Raw genomic sequence first — 21375 nt, 5'->3', positions numbered from 1 at the left:
ACATTCCACGAGTTGCCCCCCTTCCTGGTCCTCACTCCCCAAGTTCATCACTCCACCCTTCCTTCCCCCTCCTGCCTCTAGAGGGTACCCCCTGCCTCTGAGAGGGTGCTCCCCTCCCACCCCACCTCACTTCAGCCAGAGTCCCTCTTCCCTGGGCCATCCAGTTTCCACAGGATTGAGCGCTTCCTCTCCTACTGAGGCCAGACAAGGTCCTCTTCTACTCACTCACATGCCCAAGGGCATGCTCCTTGGTTGGTGACAATCTCTGGGAGCTTTGGGGAATATGGGTTAGTTGACACTGTTGTTGTTCCTATGGGATTGTAATTGCCCTCAGCAACTTCAGTCCTTCCCCAAACTCTTCCATGGGGGCCTCTACCTCACTCTAATGGTTTGCTATAGTATCTACATTTGTCTCAGTCAGCTGCTGGTAGAACCACTCAGAGAACAGTCATGCCGGGCGCCTGTTTGCATGCACAATATGACATCAGTAATAGTGATAGGGTTTAGTGTGCACTCATGGGATGGATTCCAAGTTGGGTCGGTCACTGGTCTTTCACTCTCAGCTCCATTTTTGTCCCTGAATTTCCTTTAGACAGGGAGAATTTTGTGTTAAAATATTTTAGCTTGGTGGGTGGCCCCATCCCTCCGGGGGGGGGGCATGTCTATCTGCTGGAGGTGGTCTCATGAGGTTCCATTTTCCCACTGTTGGGAATTTTGGCTAATATCCTCACCATTGAGTCCTGGTAGCCTCTTCCATCCCAGGTCTGAAATTTTCTAGATGTTCCTTCTGCATCCAGCCTCTGAAGCTGCATATTTTGATTCATTGTCCTGGTCCTCTAGACTTCTCTTTCTCCCCCCATACCTGATCGTGCACCCCTGTCGCATACCTCTCCCCTCTCCCACTCAGGTTCCTCTGCTTCCCTCTGCCTCCCATGATAATTTTGTTCATCTGTGTAAATGGGTTTGAGTTAGTCACATTAGAGCTTCTTGTTAAGCTTCCTACAGTCTGTGAGTTGTATCGTGGGTCTTCTAAATGTAATGTACATTATCTCTTTTAGTATCAATGTCCCTTGCAAAGTCCAGCTCCTCCCCATTAGAATGAAGTCACCTGAAACTTGATTTTAACCAATTGTAAGTGAGAAGGACAGTGAATGTCCATACTATCATATACTAATTTATATGACAAAATGCTATGCTGCCCCAGTTTATATAAACTGGGAGGGTACAAATCTGCAATGACAAATTGAAAAGACTCAAATTCTTCAAACATTACTCCTAGCTTGTGACTATATGCCTGTGCAAGGAGAGCCTAAAAGCATAGAAGAAAGAACAAGGGGATAGTTTCCTACATTTTAATGACTCCAAAACTCATACCAAGAACCATCTGCAGAGAGCATGGTTATTGATGGTAAGTATGTCTTGATGAATTAGGATGCATAGATAGAATACTAAATTAGGTTCCTAGCAGTTATGCTATTATTTTTATGCAACCTCAAATGTTGTATGTAGCAGAAAAAAACTCAGGCAACAGCTATAAATATGTTCAAAATGAAAGGAAACTATGTTTAGATGGTGAAAGGAAAATATGAAAAAAGAAGAAATCAATAAAATAGGAAACCACCAAAAAAAAAAAAAAAAAAAGCCCACCAAACTGGCTCATTTGCCATATTCTGTCTCTGGGAGCCCTGGATATTTTTCCACAACCTCTGTCACTCTGTGGCATGCTAGTGTGAAATAACCATATGGAAAAGAAAGTGTTGGGTGTCCATGGTCTCAGGAACTGACACTGCATTATCAAGTCTGCACGAGATTTGAAGTGTGAACATGCATTTGGTGTATGGTGTATAATGAAAGCCCTAACTCGGCACCTTTCAGATGTTCAGAAACTCTCCATCAAGACTAGCCAGAAAAACCAAGAGACATTCCTGTTGAATGGGAATCACCAACAGCAATACCTCAAATGAAGAAATGCTTAAAAACTAAAGTTTAACACACAAAGCTATTGACAGACAAAAATCCTATGAACTTGGAACATGTGGGGGAATGCTTTGCCAGAAGTCAAACATCAGAAGACAGACATCACACCTGTGATAAATGTTATGAATGTATATAATCCTTTCTTTTCTAAGTCAGACCTTATTCAATGCCAGTTGCTTCAAAAAAGAGAAATCCTGTCACTATTAAGAATGTAGGAAGACTTTGTCCCCAGAGTCATCTCATCTCACATTGTATCAGAGAATTTGTACAGATGAGAAGTCTTATGGATGTACAAAGTGTTGGGAAGCTTTCTAGTACAAATCACACTTCCCTAAACATTAAAAAATCTGTACAGGTGAGAAGCCATAGCGTTTTGAAACCTTTCAACTGCAAGCGCTGTCTCACTTGACGTGAGATGGCTCATTGATAAGGATCTGTGAATGTTAATAAGGTGAGCGCAGTCAGTACAGTCAGTCCTTACTTGACATCACAGAATGCATGCAGATGACAAAACAGATGCTTGTCAAGAATGTGTAAAATCCTTCCACTCTAAGTCTGGCCTTACTCAACATCAGAGATAGTGAATGTGAAGAATGTGCAAAACCTTTTACATTGCTAGTTTTTCTTTTTTCTTTTTCTTTCTTTCTTTCTTTCTTTCTTTCTTTCTTTCTTTCTTTCTTTCTTTCTTTCTTTTTACTTTCATTGGATATTTTATTTATTACATTTCAAATGTTATCCCCTTTCCCAGTTTCCCCTCTGGAAACACCCGATCCCAACCTCCCTCCCCCGGCTTCTATAAGGGTGCTCCCCCACCCATCTGCCCACTCCTGCCTCCCTGCCCTGACATTCCCCTACACTGAGGCATCGAGCCTTCACAGGACCTTGGGAAATTTGCAGAATGTAGGAAAGCATTCTACAATTAGGCAAAGCTCAGCTGACATAAGACTATACATGCATGTGTGAAACCTGAGTGATCATGATGGTCAGTCCTAGAAACATGATGAGATTTCAAGTAACCATGGGAACATATGTCTGGGTATGGTTGTGAAGGAGCTTCTAAACTTGGTTAATAGAGCTGGGAAGACACAACCAAATGGAAGTTACCACCAATCCTAAGGCTGGGGTCCTGGATTCAGTAAAATAGACAAAAGAAGCTGGGCATGCCTCTAAACTGGATACAACATGACTACCACCTCATGCTGCTGCCAACCTGCCTTCCATGCCATGATGAACTGTACTCTCAAAGTTTGAATGCACAAATGACAGACACACTATGTATAAGGTACCTTAATAACACTGTTATGAAAAATATATAATATGACCAAATAGCTGTATTCTCAGATTATAAAATTGTAATGTAATACCCTTAAATCCAGTCTTTCTCTGTTCTTGTTATTTTCAAGAACAATACTTCAGTGCATAAAGGCACTGTCATCCTTTTAGAAAGTTTTTGAGAGAAATGACAATTTTGTTCTCTATACATTTTTAATTTAAGAACCAGGCGATTAAAAAAGTCACACAGGCATCAAAGAAATGAAAGGAAATTATGACACACATAAAGCCAATGAAAAGGCAGGACTTTGGGTGGGCATCTCAATTGCCCTTCAGATCCCTGCCTCCCAACTCCAGTATTGTCACAATTGGATAACCCAGTGTCCCTGTTGGGGCCAGAATTCTCTTTGCAGGCAGGCTGTCTTTTCCATCTCCCTCTCCACATTACCAGCTCCTAAGAAGTTAAGACACTGAGCTCAAGAGCCTTCAAACTCAGCCAAAACGCTTTACCCCTTCTAAATTGATGCACAAAGAGTGGAAAGAGATGTCCTCTTACAATATGGGTAGTTTCCTTCTGGATATATGAAAATAAAAATTAAAACTTTCAGTTGTGAATAGACACTTGTATAAGATGTATAAGGGCTTGAGACCAATTATACTTCACACCGTAATACAAATTCATTTTTTTCCCCACTTGAGATATTTGAAGTCACTGTCAACTTTGTAAGCTAGGACAGGCAGCTGTTGTGATCTTTCAGGTTCAGCCCATCCTGTCCATCCCACTGCTCCTCAGGGATTGCCACCTGCTCCCAGACTGTCTAGGCTCTGCTTCACTACAGAATTACTAGAGAAGGATGCATGTCTAATTACTTAGCAAAACTGAAAGAAGAAAAAAAAAAAAAAACCTTATAGAGTCCATCACTAGTGATCCACGGAATAGTAACAAAAGGGCACAGGGGAAAAAATGGTTTGTAATTGCATTCTGTCAAACAGCCAGATAAGAAGGCAGCAATTTTGCATTAGAATGCATTTGGCTGGCCCATTTACAATGGACTGGTAATCCCATACATATTTATTGCCAAATGAAAAAAGGCAGCATAAGCTTTTACCCTTTGAAGGTCTGTAACACCCATGGTGTCAGTGAAGTATGAAAATGGGGTGACTTGGTTGCTTCTTCATTTGACAAAAGGGCTGCCTGAGTTGAACACAGCTGTATGAAGCATGCTCCAAGGGCAATGGCGAGCATAGGTTTCAGCTGGTGATCTGTGGTATCCACAACTGCTCTGACCTGAAGCTGGGTAATGTGGCATCCCCAGATTAGCAGACATAACCTTGAATGGCTGAATAGAATGAACACAAAAAAGAGAAAGAATAAGGCAGGAAAAAAGAAGAAATTCCCCTGAGGTGATTTTGTGTTGGTATGCAGTGCATAATATTAATCCTTCACACTGACTGAGGAAATAAACCAATTATTTCTTTGAATGGAATGGTGTCTCCTACGCAGTAAATATATTGCAATTCTGCGTGCTATGTATGTCCATGAGCAAATATTAAAATATATCGTGTGTGGTTCTACAGGTTATTTTACATTGTTGTCGACTTCACAAAAGATTTCGATAGCTAGTAAGAGCAAGCAATAAATAAATAAGTAGGGCTGAAGAGATGGCTCAGCGGTTAAGTGCACTGACTGTTGTTCTTCTGGAGGTCCTGAGTTCAAATCCCAGCAACCACATGGTGGCTCACACCATCTGAAATGAGATTGGATGCCCTCTTCTACAGTGTACTTACATATAATAAATAAATAAATAAATAAATAAATAAATGGACCAAATCAGCTATTATTAAAATAAAGAAAATAGTTAACAATAAGAGAAAGGTAGAGAAAGAAATCTTAGGCTTCAGGCTGAGAAATATCTAATTAAACATGATAAATATGAAATATGTCCTTTGAAAAGCCAGAACAAAGGGAAATTCAGCAAATGAATAGGATTAACCCCGAATTTTAGAATTTTATTCGAATTCCTCAGATGTAGACATCAACATTGCATTTGTTTCTCTTGCTATGTTGGTATAATGATGAGTGCAAATAGGCAGTGAACAGTGAGTGAGTGCCTCAGTGTGTGTGTGTGTGTGTGTGTGTGTGTGTGTAGTGTATGCATGTGTATGTATCTGTGTGCGGGCATATCTCTCTCTCTTTGTTCTTGTGTTATGTGTATCTGTTTATATGTGCCTGTGTATGTATTTGTGTCTCTGTGTGTGGGCGTTATGTGTATGTTTGTGTATGTGTGTCTATGGTATCTGTATGTGTGTGTATCTGTATGCATGTGTCTGTGTGTGTGTATGTATGTATAAATAGTACATAAATATTCCCACTAATGCTTAAAGAGGACTGAAGACTGCGATTCTTAGAACAAGAGTTATAAAAGGAATGGAATCATTGTCTCCTAAACTCCGCTGTGTGTCTGGTGCCTTTCTAGGCCCTGGGGTGCATAGAAAAAAAATATGCATACAGACTTGTTTTCTTCATACTTAAAAGGTTTATAGAAAGAAGAAATGTGTCTTGCAAGAATAAGGAACCACGGCTGTATTAGGGTTAGCAATATGAAGCTGTCATTTCTGTAGATCAAAAAAAAAATTCAAATATTCAATTTCAGATACTTAAAATTGTCTTTCAGAACTCTTAAACTGCCTTCAACCTTGGCATTTTCAAATGATTTTGTCATGAGGATACACTTGTCGATGAGAAGAGATAACCTCTTAGACAAAGTGATTTGTGAGGGCAAAACTGAAACAACGTTCTCAGAACTATAAGAACAAGGGTTGGACTCAGCTGAATTTTGTGTTTAATGACTCCCACTCCCCATCTATGGCAATGCTGCCGCATCGAGTATCTTCTCCCTACACACGACACCCCTAGTATAATGTCCCAATTATACCACTGGCCTCCAGGTTTCTTAGTTCATGGAGAACTACAGGCATGCATTACAGTTCTAGAAGGGATCACACCCACACAGCGCATCTTTTGGTACCTAGCTGCAAATCTTGGCCAGTTTAAACACTAGTTGTCTCTCTGGCCTTCATATCAACCAGTAGAAAAAATCAACTGTAACAGTGGAAATAAAAGAGCTGTGTGTGGTACCAATTCTTGAGAGGAGGGTATGGCAGACAAGAAATGAAGAAGGAAGGAAATGAAGTTTTCATTCAAAACTTGATGAAATCAAAATGACCGAATCTCTTGCTGCTGCCACACAACCCAGGAAGGTTGATTCAAGCACCGGAGTTGGCAGCACAAGATCTATAAGATCAGGTCAATAATATCTTCTTTGTAGCTGTAAGAACATTCTAAAGAATGTGTTCCTATTATCATTACCCAGAATACCACTAACTTCATCAAACCTGACATTTCTACAATAAGTAATTCATATCAGTGCTGGAATCTTAGCCTGAGGTGGGAAATAACTGATTAAGTTGTAACAGAGTGATGCCAGCTCTTATTGATTAAGTACTTCTGAGAATATAAGCGATAGTTGACAGTCATTCCTTTTCTTCTCATTCAAAAAGATTGGCTTTAATATCTGCTGTTTGATGTTTAAGATGAAAAGAGTCTTATAAAGCCAAAGGCTCCTCAGTGAGGCTGTGTGTTCCGGCATCGGCAGCATCTTGTCATCTGCTTTCTGTCACTGTTTGGGGCCTCTTCTGTCATTTTCGTCTTTATAAGTTAGGTGTCTTGTCTAGCAAGAAATGACTTTATAATGAGGTAATTATTTTTGACATGTGTACGTAGGTCTTGTCAGATTCTAATAAATAGCAAATGTAGCAGGAGACCAAAAAATAGTTTTGCATGGTCAATGTTGTGTGTAAACATAAAAAAACTCCATTCAAGTGACACTCAGTAATAAATGGTCACCATACAAAAGTGAAAACTAGTACCAACCTTGTACTAGCAGAATAGTCCTTCATCCTGAAGTGACTCCATCCCTGCCAGCTACATCTTTTAATAGATAATAATAATAGTTGGGGCTACATCTATTAAAATGTCTCTTGAGCTAAAGACATAAAAATCTCAAAGTTTGGTCGGCAACAGATTCCATCATTTTGATTTCAATGAACTTTGAATGAAAGCTTTATTTTCTTCCCTCTCCATTTCTTACAATTTTTGTTATCGTTCGCTTTATTGAAACCATTTTATACAATATATTGTGATTACAGTTTGTCACCCTCAGCTCCTCCCAGTTCCTCTCCAACTCCACACCCTGGCTTTCACTCTCTCTCTCTCTCTCTCACTAGAAAAAAATATAGGCCAATGCACAAGAATAAATCTAACAGAAAAAGAGATATAAAAGAAAAAGAATGAGAGGAACACACACACACAACTAAAACACAATAAATCAAGAAATCATAATAGATAAGGTGAAAATGCCCAAACAGAGCATTATGAAACTAAAGCTCTCCAAAAGGACCATTGAGTTTCTTTTGTGTGGCTGTTTATTCCTGGGCATGGGGCCTCCCTTTAAGTGTGAATAAATACTCTGTGACACTCCATTGGAAGACAACAAAATTTTCCTTTGTGAGCAGTTGTCACACCTAGAACCTTCCTTGAAACACATAGGTCCATGCTTCTGAACAATCAGAACCCATTCTCAGAGCCACCCTCTTAGATTCTCTTTATGTGAACATCACAGGCACACACCAACCTAGATGTGACAGGTTCTGGTCAGCTAGACTACACAGCACTGTCTGCTATTCCTAGACTATCTGCATATGATCATAGGGTAGTAAATACAGCAAATAACTGTAAAAGTCAAGTTAAAGGTCTTGTTTGGCTGTTTGCTTTTAATGATATACCCCCTACAGGACACTGACAGGCCTGGAAGCAGCTATGAGTGGGAGTTGGGGCTACAGCCCTGAACCTTTACTGCACCCTGCTTATAGAGGTGAAAACACTGCACACTTATGATGCACCAAACTTACTTTAAAAATTCTTCCTTCAATAATAAGTTAAGGAGCTAGAGAGATGTCTGGGTCCTTAAGAGTGTTTGCTGCTCTTACAAAGGACTGGGGTCTGCAACCCTATAGTTGGAACAACAATATGAACTAACCAGTACCCCCAGAGCTCGTGTCTCTAGCTGCATATGTAGCAGAAGATGGCTTAATCGGCCATCATTGGGAAGAGAGACCCCTTGGTCTTGCAAACTTTATATGAGCCAGCACAGGGGAAGGCCTGGGCCAAGAAGTGGGAGTGAGTGGGCAGGGGGGCAGGGCAGGGGGAGGGTATAGGGGACATTCAGGATAGCATTTGAAATGTAAATGAAGAAAATATCTAATAAAATAATTAAAAAACAAAAAACAAACAAAAGAAAAGGACTGAGGTTGAAGTCCCACGAAGATCAGTCAGCTTAGGATGCCTATAACTCCAGCTCTAGGGGAAGCTCTGCCCTCCGCTGGTTTCTGTCAGCACCAGAACTCAGATGCATACACTGTCCCCAACATGCAGTCATGCACATACATAAGATAAATCTTTTTAAAAATCATATGTTAAATTTTTGCTTTACATGTTAATGTTTCTGCCTTTTGATTTGTCCTGCTAACAGCTTAAAAAAAAAAAAAGAACACTGCACAGTTGTACAAAATATTCTAGTAGTATTTTTTTATTCTTAAATTTTTTAAATGACTTATTTTTCCCCTGAAATGTCTTCAGTAAGCTCTTCGATAACCACAGTTAAGCTAGGCCATACCATGCCAGGCTCATGGCTGTCTTCTTTCTTCTCGTTGTAAGATTTTCCACCTGTGAGGGCAATGGCTTCTTCTAGAATCCCTCCTTATGCCCTGCCTGAGGAGATGTAACCTTTTCTCTTCTATTTCTTATGAGCACACTATAAAACAATGCTAAAAGCTGCAGTATATTAAATACATAGCATTATCATCTACCACAGACTGTGAAATTCCATGTGCAATATTGTCTATCTTTCCGTCAGAAGTGCCATAGAAGATACATCTTCAGCAGTGTTGTCAAAAATCCTATAGTACTATGTTCTGTTTTGAGCTCACAGTGGTGATGAGCTCACCAAGCAATGAAAATCTTAGCTCTTGGAATCTTGTAGGAACACTTTGCTAAACCCTCCTTCAAGGAACCAAACCATGCAGTGGGTGTCTGTGCTATTTGCTTCACTCCTTGGTCTGTGAAGAATTCGGTTCATCAAACTTTTTTCCTCCAAGGGATGAAAGGCATGCCCCCAGGTTCCCATGTACAAAATGAAAAAATTATGAATTTTTTGCCATTCCACTCAACAGCAGCTCTTACCTAAAGCCCATGTGTGTCTTTTCTCCCATGTTGTCTTATTAACAGAATTACAGTCTCTCTATATTTTAACAGAATCTACTGTTTTTTTTTTTTCTACTGCCTTTTTCTTGCCTTTTATCTTCTTTCCTATTTTCTCTGTGGTTGATGTTTTTCTCTTCTTTTCTTTTCTGCTAAATGAAGAATTTTGTATCTATTTCTGGCCTCTCAATGATTAGTCTTAACTTCTGTATAATCATTTAAAACTCTAAATTTAAGCTATGTTTTTATCATCTTTTGCTTACAATAGTAACCACATAGCTTTAATTCCAATCACCTCTATCCTAATTATGTTGATTGTATCAAATTTTTCAGTTTACGTTGTCTGCAATGAACACAACTTGATATTTGCATTGCTAGCCCCCCCCCCTCCGTCCCCTGGCCAAAACATGTAGTGAGAAGAAATTTAGGAAAATAAGGTTTGATTTTGATTCCCAGTTTCAAGATATATACATTTTATCATTTCAGGGAAGGCATGGAGGCAGGAAAGTAAGACAGTCTGGCAGGAGGCAAAGAACCTTTAGGAAGAAGGCAGATGTACAAAACTACAAAGCCTGCCTCTGCCCTAGCCCCAGGCCAGTGAACGGCCCACTTTTTAAACCAAGGTTCCACCTCTTAAAGATTCTTCAACCTTCCCAAACAGAATTCTCAAGGGTTAATGCATGAAACTTTTGGGTACATTTCACTTACTTTTTCTTTTTTTTTCATTTTACATCCCAATAGCTGCTCCCCCATCACCCACAATTCCTCCTCCACCCCTCTCCTTCTCCAAGGGGGTGGAGGGCCCCTGGGTATCCCCCCGACCCTGGCACACCAAGTCTCTTCGAGGTTAGGAGCATCCTCTCCCACTGAGGCCAGACCAGGCAGCCGAGCCAGAGGCTGTATCTCACAGATGGCAGCTTTTGTGCAGCTCCAGTTGTTTATGATCCACATGAAGTTGGAGCTGCACATCTGCTACGTATTTGCTGGGGTGAGGAGGGTTTGGTCTAGCCTGTGCATGCTTTTTGGTTGGTGGCTCAGTCAGTCTCTGTTAGTCTTCCTGTGGAGCTCCTATCCCCTTTTGGCCCTCAATCCTTCCACAAACTCTTCGATAAGCGTCCCTGTTGTGTCATATAAAAAATAAGAGCAGGATATGTTTGTAGTGCCAGGCATGGTGAAGTGGAAGGGGTGCCTCTGTGAGCACAGGCTGAGGCACTCCTTCCCCTGAGGTACCAGCCGTATGAGGACAGGCATAGTTTAGAATAGAGTTTATATGGGGCATAGGAAGGGAAGTTGAGAAGGGAGTAAAGGCAGAGAAAGGGAGAGGAAGAGGGAGAGAAAAGAAGAGAGGAGAGGGGAGGGGAGGGCAGGGAAGAGGAGGGGAGGGCAGAGGAGGGGAGGGGAGGGGAGGGGAGGAGAGGAGAGGAGAGGAGGGGAAGGGAGGGGAGGGGAGGGGAGGAACGGGACAGGACGGGAGAAGAGGAGGGGAAGGGAAGGCAGAGGAGAGGAGGGGAGGGCAGAGGGGAGGAGAGGAGGAAGAGGCTGGCCAGAAGCACATGATCAGGAGAGATTGGAAGGAGGCAGAAGGGGAGAGAGGGAGAAAGGAGTCAGGGAGAAATGAGAGTTAGAGAGAATAAGAGAGTGAGGAGGGTGCAAACAGCCCCTTTTATAGTCTGTTTTCCCTCACATTGTCTAGTGGGTTCTGCAGCTGTCATTTCTCTGTTACTAATCACACTGCTATATTTTGTACTCTAGGTAGCACATGTGTGTGAAGACACAATATTTGACCTGATATCTCCTGGGGAAACAATAGTAATTAGAGTAGTTTTACTGCTGCCACCATACTTCGCAGCGTGATTCAAAGCTGTTTGACAAGTGTGTTGAATTCTCACTGCAAGTCAGGGGCTTTTATGGATTTACCCAGTGAGTCCTCCAATTCATGGAATTATTTTAATGCCATATATTTTGCAGATAAAGATAGAGAAGACCAGGGTAGAAAATAATGTAGACTTGACCACCCAGCTTAAAAGAAATCACATCCACAGCACAAAAACTAGATCTTCTAATTCTAAATCTAGTCTTATTGCCTTTAGAGTCAATAATACTTCTTTTCAGCTTTGTTTACTTGTATGATTAAAAGAAAATGTAATATTAATATACAGACACCTTGGCCATTTAATTAATTGTCATATAATTGATGAAAGCCTTCCTTGTCAGGTCTAAGGTGAAAATCGGACTGAAAGCTTACACCAGGAGCCCTAATGCACAGTAGCCCCGATCTGGGGAAGTCATTCCGTGCTAGATGGCCGAAAGTTCTGGACACAGCTGCTTGCTTGAACAGCCATGCTCATGAATTTTAGATGTGGGATACATTTCCCTACCACGTGTTGAAAAATGGGAAAAGGGAAGAGTAAATGACCTTTGAAAGACAGAAGAGCTTTTACTCTGGAGAAAAAAAATGTAATTCAGTTTTCGTGCACATTCCAATTCTTTTAGAATTTGAAGACTTATTGAGATGTGTGAGCAAGTTTAATGGGATATATTTGTAGGAGGAGGTCATTTCTAAACTAGAAAAATATTTGTAGCATGAAAGCATAAGAATAAGAGAGGGACTACATTTCAGTCTGTGTTCTGAGAGGAGGTAGGAGCCACACTGTTTCAGGGACTTCAGCTTTCTCATTTATAAAATGTTAATCCAGACACCTGTCTTCTAACGTATGAAATGAGTATATTTCTATTTATTTGATAATGCATCTTGATATTTATTTTTCCTTACTACATGTGATACATAGACAGGTATTTTATTTTAGTTTCTCATTTACTGATTTCTATTGAGTTGATAAAGTTTTAAGTATTTTTCATCATATGGGTGTGTGTAAGTATATATATATATGTATATGCATATATGTATGTGTTCACTGACAACTTCAAAACTGAATATGTAGTCCTTTAGAGATTGCTGTTAACTTAGATTTACTCTTCTAGTTAGCCTTTTTAAGAATTGAAAATGAGAATTTGTTATAGTTCTCAGAAATTATCAAGCCATTGTCCCTCTCGCTCCAGTTTTCCAGGCAGCAAATATATCTTGCAAATCCTTCAACGTAACTCCCTGTGCCATCATCCACATGATGGAATAGGCAAATTTTCCTATTCATTGCTAGGCTGGAGTGTCCCTTGGTAAGACAACACCACAGGTTGCTTCACTAATTGCTGGTGGAAGGACATCTAGGTTGTTTATGGTTTGAGACCATTATAAATGAAGCCATTAAGAACAGTTGTGTGCTAGGTTTTAAATGAAAAGATGCAATTCTTTTATTTTTCAGGGACATTCAGGATTGTAGTTGCTTAGTATGAAGGTACTTGCATATATGAATATAAGAGAAACTAACAAACTATCTTCCCAGATGGCTATGCCATTGCATAGCCTGTCAAGCAATGGATGAGGGAGCTAATTTTTCTAAATTCTCACTAGCTTTTGGTATTGACACTGTTTGTTTGTTTGTTTGTTTTCTGGTTGGTTGGTTTTATTTTTTTTTTTTATTTTTCTTGTTTTGTTTGACATTTTATAGGAGTGGAGTCATCCTCCCTTACTTGTCACTTCCCTGATATCTAATAATGATGAAAAATATTACGTATGCTTATTTTTGATGTCTATGCAGCCTCTTCAGTGAAATGCCTTCCTTCTCTGCTAGAGTTTGGATGTGAAATGACCTGAAGGCCTGTGTGTTAAGGCTTTGGTCCCCACACACTGTCACTGCTGGGAAATGATTAAACAGTGATGAAACAAAGCTCAGTAGAATGTTAGGGATCTCTAAGGGTGTACCCTCAAAGAGTCTTGTGGGAGCAATGCTCTCCTCTGTTTTTCCCTTTTATTCCTAGTCATGAGGTGCACGGCTTTGCTCTGCCCTGGTGTGCTATTTTAACTCATTGATGCCCTAAAATCAATGGGATCAGTTGAGCCTAATTAAAACCTCCAAGACTGTGAACCTGAATAAGCATGTCCTCATGTGAGTGAGTTAGCATAGATATTTTGTTAGAGTAGCAAAGATCTGACTAAAACAATGTCTTTTGCCCATTTTCATTTGGGTTGTTTGTTTGTTTATTGCTGTCTTTGGCATTTTTCTCTACTTTCTAGATGTATGATTTTTCTTAGTCTATAGCTGAGCTCTCTGTTCTCTTAGCACGGTCTTTCACAGTATAAAAGTTTGTAATTTTCATCAGCTGTCTTCCACAATCGCTTCTCTACCTTAGTTTCAGAAACAAAATCTTTCATTGAACATAGGGTTTACCAGCTCAACTAAGCCACCTGGCTTGCTTTGCTGGCCTACGAGCCTGGGTTCTAGTGTCCAGTCTCAAAAATCTCATGCTTTTCTTGTGTAGCAAGAACTCTGCCAAAGGAACTATTTCCCCAGTTCTAGTGAGTTGTGTGCATGTCTTTGTCTGTCTGTCTGTCTGTCTGTCTGTCTGTCTGTCTGTCTGAACATTTTCCCTCATAACTAGCTATTGTAGATTTAATTCTGTTCTTCATTAAGCCCATCTTCAATTAAATGTCTTCAGTCCTCTTGCTTAGGATCTTGAACGTAAATGTTTTGCTAGACTCATGTGTATTAATAATCTGAAATAAATCTGTGTTCTAGTTATGGATTTTGTTGATAGTGTTTCTAAGCAAGGAGCTTCCAGATAATTTTTAAATTTGGCTGATAATAACCTTGTAAGCATCTCTGGGTTTTCTCCCTTTCCTTCTGGCTGCTTCAGTCTTTCGCAGTTTGGCGTTTGTTAGCTTCTCTGTGGTACCATTCCTGCTCACAGACTGCAGTCTTTCATTTGCCAACCAGGTCTCCAGGTGGTTGTAAAAGCTCTGTCCTGAGATGTTAAGGGCCACATCCATTTCCACCACTCACCTAGATCCAGCTTCTGTCATGGAGATGAACGCATATCCTCCCTGCTCACAGATACTTGAAATGTCCATAGAAGCCTGGGGCTTGGGGTAGAAGTGACCAAGCAGACAAAGAGCTTCATAAGACTGGCTGTGTTATTTTTGGCCTTTGTCTCTGGCAATCACAGTCTTTGCAGATGCTTATTGTTGCCACAGCATAGTATAGACAATCTGGCCACTCTTTCTGAGGCATTTTCTTCTTTCTTCTGGTTTCTGCTCATGTTTAATTCCTCTCAACATTTGAGCCTAAAAACCTTTTGTTCATCTCTTCTTATATTTTGTAGCTGGATATTTGAAGGAGAAGAAGAAGAAATGTATTCACATTGACATTGTACAGCTTAAGCCAAAACTTGTCCTAGAATTAATAACATTTTTTTCTATTTGATTTTAGAACTCAGAAAATTTTAAGTGGCATATGTATCTGCTCATCTGCTATCAAAACTAGAGTTCTACAAATTGTACATGTCTATACAAACTCATTTAGTGTATTGTAAGTCTATATCTATACAAATGCAATGTGTTAATGTAAAAACTGAAGAACACTGATCTATAAAAATGAACTGTTGTCACGTTAACCCCTGGTTTTGACATTTACATGAAGTAGTAGCTGTTATCAGTGAAGGATACACCGGGCACAATATACTGTTTTTATGATTTCCTGTAAGACTGTGATTAGAGGCTTGAGAATTGGCTGCTCATTCCAAAGACCTGCATTCAAGCCCCGTACTCATGTTATACAGCTCACAACTGCCTGTAACTCCAGCTTTAGGGGTTGCAGTTCCCTCTTCTAACCTTAGAGGGCACCTGCAGTCATGTGCATACACATAGACATACATATGTAATGAAAATTTAGATTTTTAGATATTTACTTACTTAAAAATCATTTGTGTGTGTATGTCGGTTTGTATATCTGCCACATGTGCCCACAGAAGCTGGAGAAATCAGGTCCCCCAGGGGCTGGAGTTACAGGTGTTTGAGTAGTGCCCTACATGGGTGATAGCAACCAAACTCAGGCCCTTGGCATGAACAATGCGGAACTCTCAAATGCTGAGCTATTTTCTCCTCAGGCCTTAAGAAAAGAAATGCTAAGCATTAAATAAAATATGAAATTTATAAAGTAACACTAGAGTCAGCATTGCTTAAACCTGTAATTCTAGCAAACTGGAGGCTGATGTGATGACATCAGGATTTACAGGGCTATATTTCTGGATAAGCCTGGACTATTCCATCTTAAGAAATTGAGAGAGAGAGAGAGAGAGAGAGAGAGAGAGAGAGAGAGAAAGAAAAAAATGAAAAAAAGAAAAAAAGAAAGAAAGAAAGAAAGAAAGAAAGAAAGAAAGAAAGAAAGAAAGAAAACTAAGCCAGACTCAGAATGACAAATACCATATACTCTCTTGTTTTCAGAATATATGTATATACAAGCCATGAAAATGGAACTGGAATGAAGAAGGGGACCAATGGAAGGGAGATCAAGAGAGAATAAGAAGTGCATGTGTATGAATATGACCACGGTTAATGATATATGCCTGAAATTATCACAATGAAATACACTATTTTGTACAAATAATATATGCTAACAAAAAATGCAAAGATAAAAAAAGAAAGGAAGAAAGAAAGGGGAAAAGTTATAAAACTTAAAAGCACAAGAATCATTATGTAAGAACTAAAAAGTACATGCTATAAATGCATGTAGATCTTAAATGATACATGGAAAATTGTTAGATTTTACATTCTCTCATCTCCTAATGATTCCTTTGCCAACATCTTCAAAGTAAGACATGATTTCTGTTTTACACGTTCATGTATTCATTCACTTAGAAAAAGTTCATAAAGACCAAATCTGGGACCAGAAACCACCTATGACCCTGGCAGACCAAAAATGAGTAAGATAGAGTTCCTGTCAGCAAGACTCTTGTCTATTGCTAAAAAGAAAGACCCTTAAACTATCATAAATTTCCAGAGATCTCTGTGAACTCATGCTGTAGAGCCAAGAAACTCTGTGGGGATCCACGATGGCGCAGGAGAGTAACTTGGTGGTTAGGCCTACATGGATAAGAAGGGGATGGTTAAGACTGTTGAGTGGATAAGGTGCTTTCCACTAAGTCACAAAACGTAATTACAACCCCAATACCCACCAGGAAGAAGAGGCCAACGGACTGATTTATTTAGCAAAGAAGTAGTAGAGGTAAAGGAGAATTGGGTGAATTGTTGCAGATTAAAGCATATTTAAGCAATACATCAATAAGAGGCTCTTTGCAATCCTCATTTGAATAGAACACAACTATAAAAAAACCACTCATGCTTAGAGCATGTTTGGTTAACTTACATGAAGTAGTAATATGTGTCCTGGGACACAGAATAATGAAAATGTTCAGAAGGGATGTGATACTTTGAAGTTGGAATCCAAACGAGGATGCTTACCCTTGATGCTCATGAGGGCTAAGATGCATCCTAAACACATCATCACCACTTTCGTTCTAGAACATTTCACTGTACTGCTTTCAAATAAATGTTTTTTTTTTTTAAATAGATTTGAATCCTATTGATTGCCTTATATATAAAAGTGATATTATCATCTTGGGCATGATTAGGAGAATTTTTCTCCAGCATAGCCTATTAAAGTCCATCTCTGGGGCTCTGGTTGAAAAGGTTTGCCACTGAGCTTGTTGAAAGCTTTGAATTCAAAATAAAAAGGAATGACATATCATAATTTGCCTCCATTGTTATTACCCTTAGTCTAATAACTGATATTTTATTTGATATGTATATGGGTGTTTATTCTGCATGTGTATGTGAGCCACATGTGTTCTTGATGCCCATGGAGGCTAGGAGAAGGCATCATATGCTCTAGAACTGGAGTTACAGACAATTTTGAGCTGCCATGTGGCTGCTCGGAATTGAACCTGAGTCCTCTGGAAGAGTAGTCAGCATTCTTAAATGCTGAGCCACCTTTCTTGCCCTTGTTGTAACTGATTTTATCAGGTATGAAATTATAAATTATTAAGTAATCTTTTTGTTGTTTTGTTTTGTTTTGTTTTGTTTTTTCGGGACAGGGTTTCTTTGTATAGCCCTGCTGGCTCAGCCATTAAAGGCTAGGCTCACAACCAAAAATATAAATAATCTTAATATTAGTAAGATTTTTCAAATTTCTAGCAAAAGAATTGCATGGTGTTTTTTTAAAAAATTGCAGAGTATATACATGCTTTATGTTTAAAATAAAACTAAGTAAAATAAACAAGTTTGGCTGCTAGCAAAGGAACTCAAAGGAAACTATTGAGAACAGAAGAACATTGCTGATTTAAATAAAAGAGTTCTATTTTAGGAAAGTATTGGAATATTGGCTAAAGCCATAGATTAACTAAAAGCCAAACACTGGAAAGGTCATGAAACTGGAAGATAATTTAGAACCCCATGACTAAGGACTTTTTCTGGCAAAGTTGTCCTTAAATGTTTGTGTTTTATCTTACAGGTTAGAAGAACCAAGACAGGTTTGCTATAGGAAGACAAAGGACTTGAATTTGTTACGGATAGATTTCATGCAGTGGTATAGAGTATGGGATGTATAATGAGACACAGACATGAGGAAAATGAAATGCAAAGCTTTTTTAAAGGCTCCAAACAAAAGAAAATAAATTGACACGGTGGGTGGGGTGAGGGGTGGTGGGAATACAAGGACAAATGCCTTGTCTGGGAAACAAGATTCGTAGGCTCCATTGAAATAGGATGAAGATGAGCAACGTAGAGTTCTGTGTCACCTTAGGAGACTATTCTGACCGTTACATGTCCAGGTGATTTCATTCTTATACTAAGGTAGAGCTTCTATAAAAGCCAAGCTACACGTCACTTCCTGCTGGCCCTAAGCTACAAACCCGATTATCACATTATAAGCAATTGTGACATAATGGTAATTGTTTATCTAAACATATCTGGCTATGGAAAAGATCCAGTACTAATACTAGATGATATGAAATTGTTTTAGCTCTGTTGTATTATTATGGGACTACAATTTCTCTGTGGTTTATTCTTAACTAAAACATCATTATGGATACATAACTGTAGTTGATAGTAACACTGTGATCTGTGATTGAGAATACGAAGTAGGATTAGGAGAAAACCGGCATGAATGTGAGGTTTAAATGTTTTAAATTATCTACAAGTAGCAACTCAGAACTGAAGTATAATCTGTTGCTTCTAGCCTGAGATTCCCATGTGCCAGAGAGTGATGGAAATATGACCAAACATCAAACTTAAAACTTAGTTAAAACCATAAGTTTGCATCTATTTTTGTAGTTTGATTGCATAGTTCTCAAGCGTCAACTTTCAAGTTTTCCCATAATGATGTTGTGTCACAATGTCCAAAGCCTAGACATACTGGAAATGAGCAAGAAGACAAGGCCACAGTGAGCCAATTCATTAAGGTATTAATTCAAAGTCACGAGGTAAAGGCAATCGCAGAGACGGAAGAAGAGCCATACAGAATCTGGAGGAAGCAAGAGAGAACTCGAGAAGTGCTTGGTAATGAGAGACTGGTGTGTTACATAGCTCTAACTTCCATGAAGAAGAAGCCAGGACTAGCAAATACAAACACAAATGCACATAGTTAATAATGAGAAGCAATCTGAGCTTACAAAACTTTTATGTTTGCTTTGTTTCCCGCTTGTTTGTATTCTCCTGAACCTATAACGGGCATAATTTTAAGCAAGAGTACTTCAAATAATGCTCATTGTGTTTAACTTTGAGATAAAAGATTCAAAGCCTAAATTATCTTTGTGGGAATGAGCTTTGAGCTTTTTGTTTCTTTAAAATGAAAACAGAGTTCAGAATGATATTAAATATTTTCTTCTGTAACATTTTTTTCCTTCTTTATTGATAGTATACAGTTCTTTTTATCTTGTGCCTGGCAAAGTCACTAACAAATGTTTCACTGTCAAACAGATGACAATCTGTTGCCCAGCTTAACCCTCGTCATTCATTAAAAGAGAGATGGGAAATGGGGAACTTCAATTTTTCTCTTACTGTATCAAGTCTGAAATCTTATCTCCACATCAAAGGGTAGCTTTAATACTCAAAAAAGAATGCCTTTCTGGTCATTATGAAACTGTTCTGTCCTGAAAATTCTCAACCTTGGAAAGAGAACAGGACACAAACTCTTCACCAGTGTTTCACATCAGTGAAATAGGTACGTTCATAAGAAACAATAAGGACTTTTTGAACAGGAAACAGAATTTTGGAAGTAACATCCTTAGTTCATTTTTAATTGTCATTTTAAGTGACTATAAATTCCTATATCATATGTTAGCAGATACATATATGTGCCATGAGGTACATTGTTAGCTCAGATAATCAAATGTCAGCTGACATTATAATACTTGCTAAGACTGTTCTTTCTGAGCTCCCATACCCATATCATTTGGAGAGCCAGGCAAATGAGAGATTTTTAATTAAGTCCATCATACCATGTCCTTGTGCACATATTCCCATGTGAGTTTTACAAAATGACAGTGTGTTATCAAAAGAGAAGCCTAGAAAAACTAGTAAACTTCCTATTTTCTGCACACTGGGAAAGAACGCCCACAGAGCCTGCGCTTTTTGAGACAGTGTCCCTGTAGCCTGGCTTTGAAAATCCATTACCTGAAGGTTGATAACCACAGCTACACTGGGTCTCCTTCAGAATGTCTTTACTCCTTTATGACCCTGTATGGAGTTTAAATTGGGTTGAGCAAGGTGACCAAATCCTTCTGTTATCGAAATGAAGCATATTGTCAAAAGGAAACGGCACCAGTTGATCTATAGTAGTTGTTTTATTGCTGATTTTATCTTCTTGATGGTGGAGTATAATTTCTTTCCTCTCACTGGGATGGGAGAGCAACTGTTTGAAGGATTCTAAGTAAAGGCATCAGTAGAAAATGGCATTAATACATATACAAAAATAGAAACTAGGTGAAAGATTTCTTTTACTATATTAATAAAAACATTAATGCAACGTAAATTATATATTAAGTAATTTTAAGGCACTTTAGCATCTGACATCTATGCAAATAACATGTTCATGTTAATTTTGTGTGGTTGGTAAGGTAAAAGAACTGTGGCAGAATGCCTACATGCCTCGACTATTATTCTTGAACATAAGTACCAACAGTCTAAGAAAGGCTTATGTTTGAACTATGATTCTCAGCTGCCTCATTTTCTCATTAATGTGGGGGTTGGGTGGCTGGTGTTAAATTATGCTGGTGTTCGTATTAAACATGCAGCTTGGAAGTCCCAGAGACTATTGCTAGAAGCCTTGTCTTTGCTGAAGATATTTCTCATCACACACACACATATACTCATACACACACACACACACACACACACACAAACACACACACACACACATACACACACACAGACACACATACACATACACACACACATACACAAACACACACATACACACACATATACACACACACATACACACACATACACACACACATACACACACATACACACACATACACACACATACACACACATACACACATACATACACACACACACACACACACACACACACACATGCACGGAAAAAACTTAGATCATTTTCTCCTTGATATTGTAATACTAAATATAGCAAGCCTTTTGTATCTTGTGATTGTATAAGTTCAATTAAAACTACTAAGAAGATTTCATCAGAACATTTACTGACCTACTATTATTTCTTAAGTAATGCCTGACAGTGTCTATTTATATAACTGTGTAACACTAGAAATATTATAAGTGAGCTAGAAGTGATTTAAGTGTATTATATATTTACATATTATGATGCCCTATAGAAAATATATCATCTTGTTCAGGTTTTTGTGCCTTTGGAGATCTTGTAAGCAACTCCTGT

The 21375-nt window shown here is 39.0% G+C and overlaps 1 protein-coding gene across 3 annotated transcripts in view; it reads left to right on the top strand.

Annotated features, from left to right (window-relative positions):
* Positions 1 to 21375, top strand: part of Nkain3 (sodium/potassium transporting ATPase interacting 3) — a 601685-nt gene that overhangs the window by 482600 nt on the left and 97710 nt on the right. The window contains exon 5 of one of the 3 annotated variants that reach the window (XM_021222050.1): positions 17971 to 19345. The exons of the other annotated variants lie outside the window; for them this stretch is intronic. Coding sequence (XP_021077709.1) covers positions 17971 to 18000 — 30 coding nt within the window. The 3' untranslated portion in view covers positions 18001 to 19345. Of the gene's footprint in view, positions 1 to 17970; positions 19346 to 21375 lie in introns of those variants that run through there. 3 annotated transcript variants of the gene reach the window in all.

This window comes from Mus pahari, chromosome 22, assembly GCF_900095145.1.
Source record: "Mus pahari chromosome 22, PAHARI_EIJ_v1.1, whole genome shotgun sequence".
NCBI classification, from domain to species: Eukaryota; Metazoa; Chordata; class Mammalia; order Rodentia; family Muridae; genus Mus; species Mus pahari.
The sequence above is the reverse complement of the archived record's forward strand: the minus strand, read 5'-3'. Positions and strand labels throughout refer to the sequence as shown.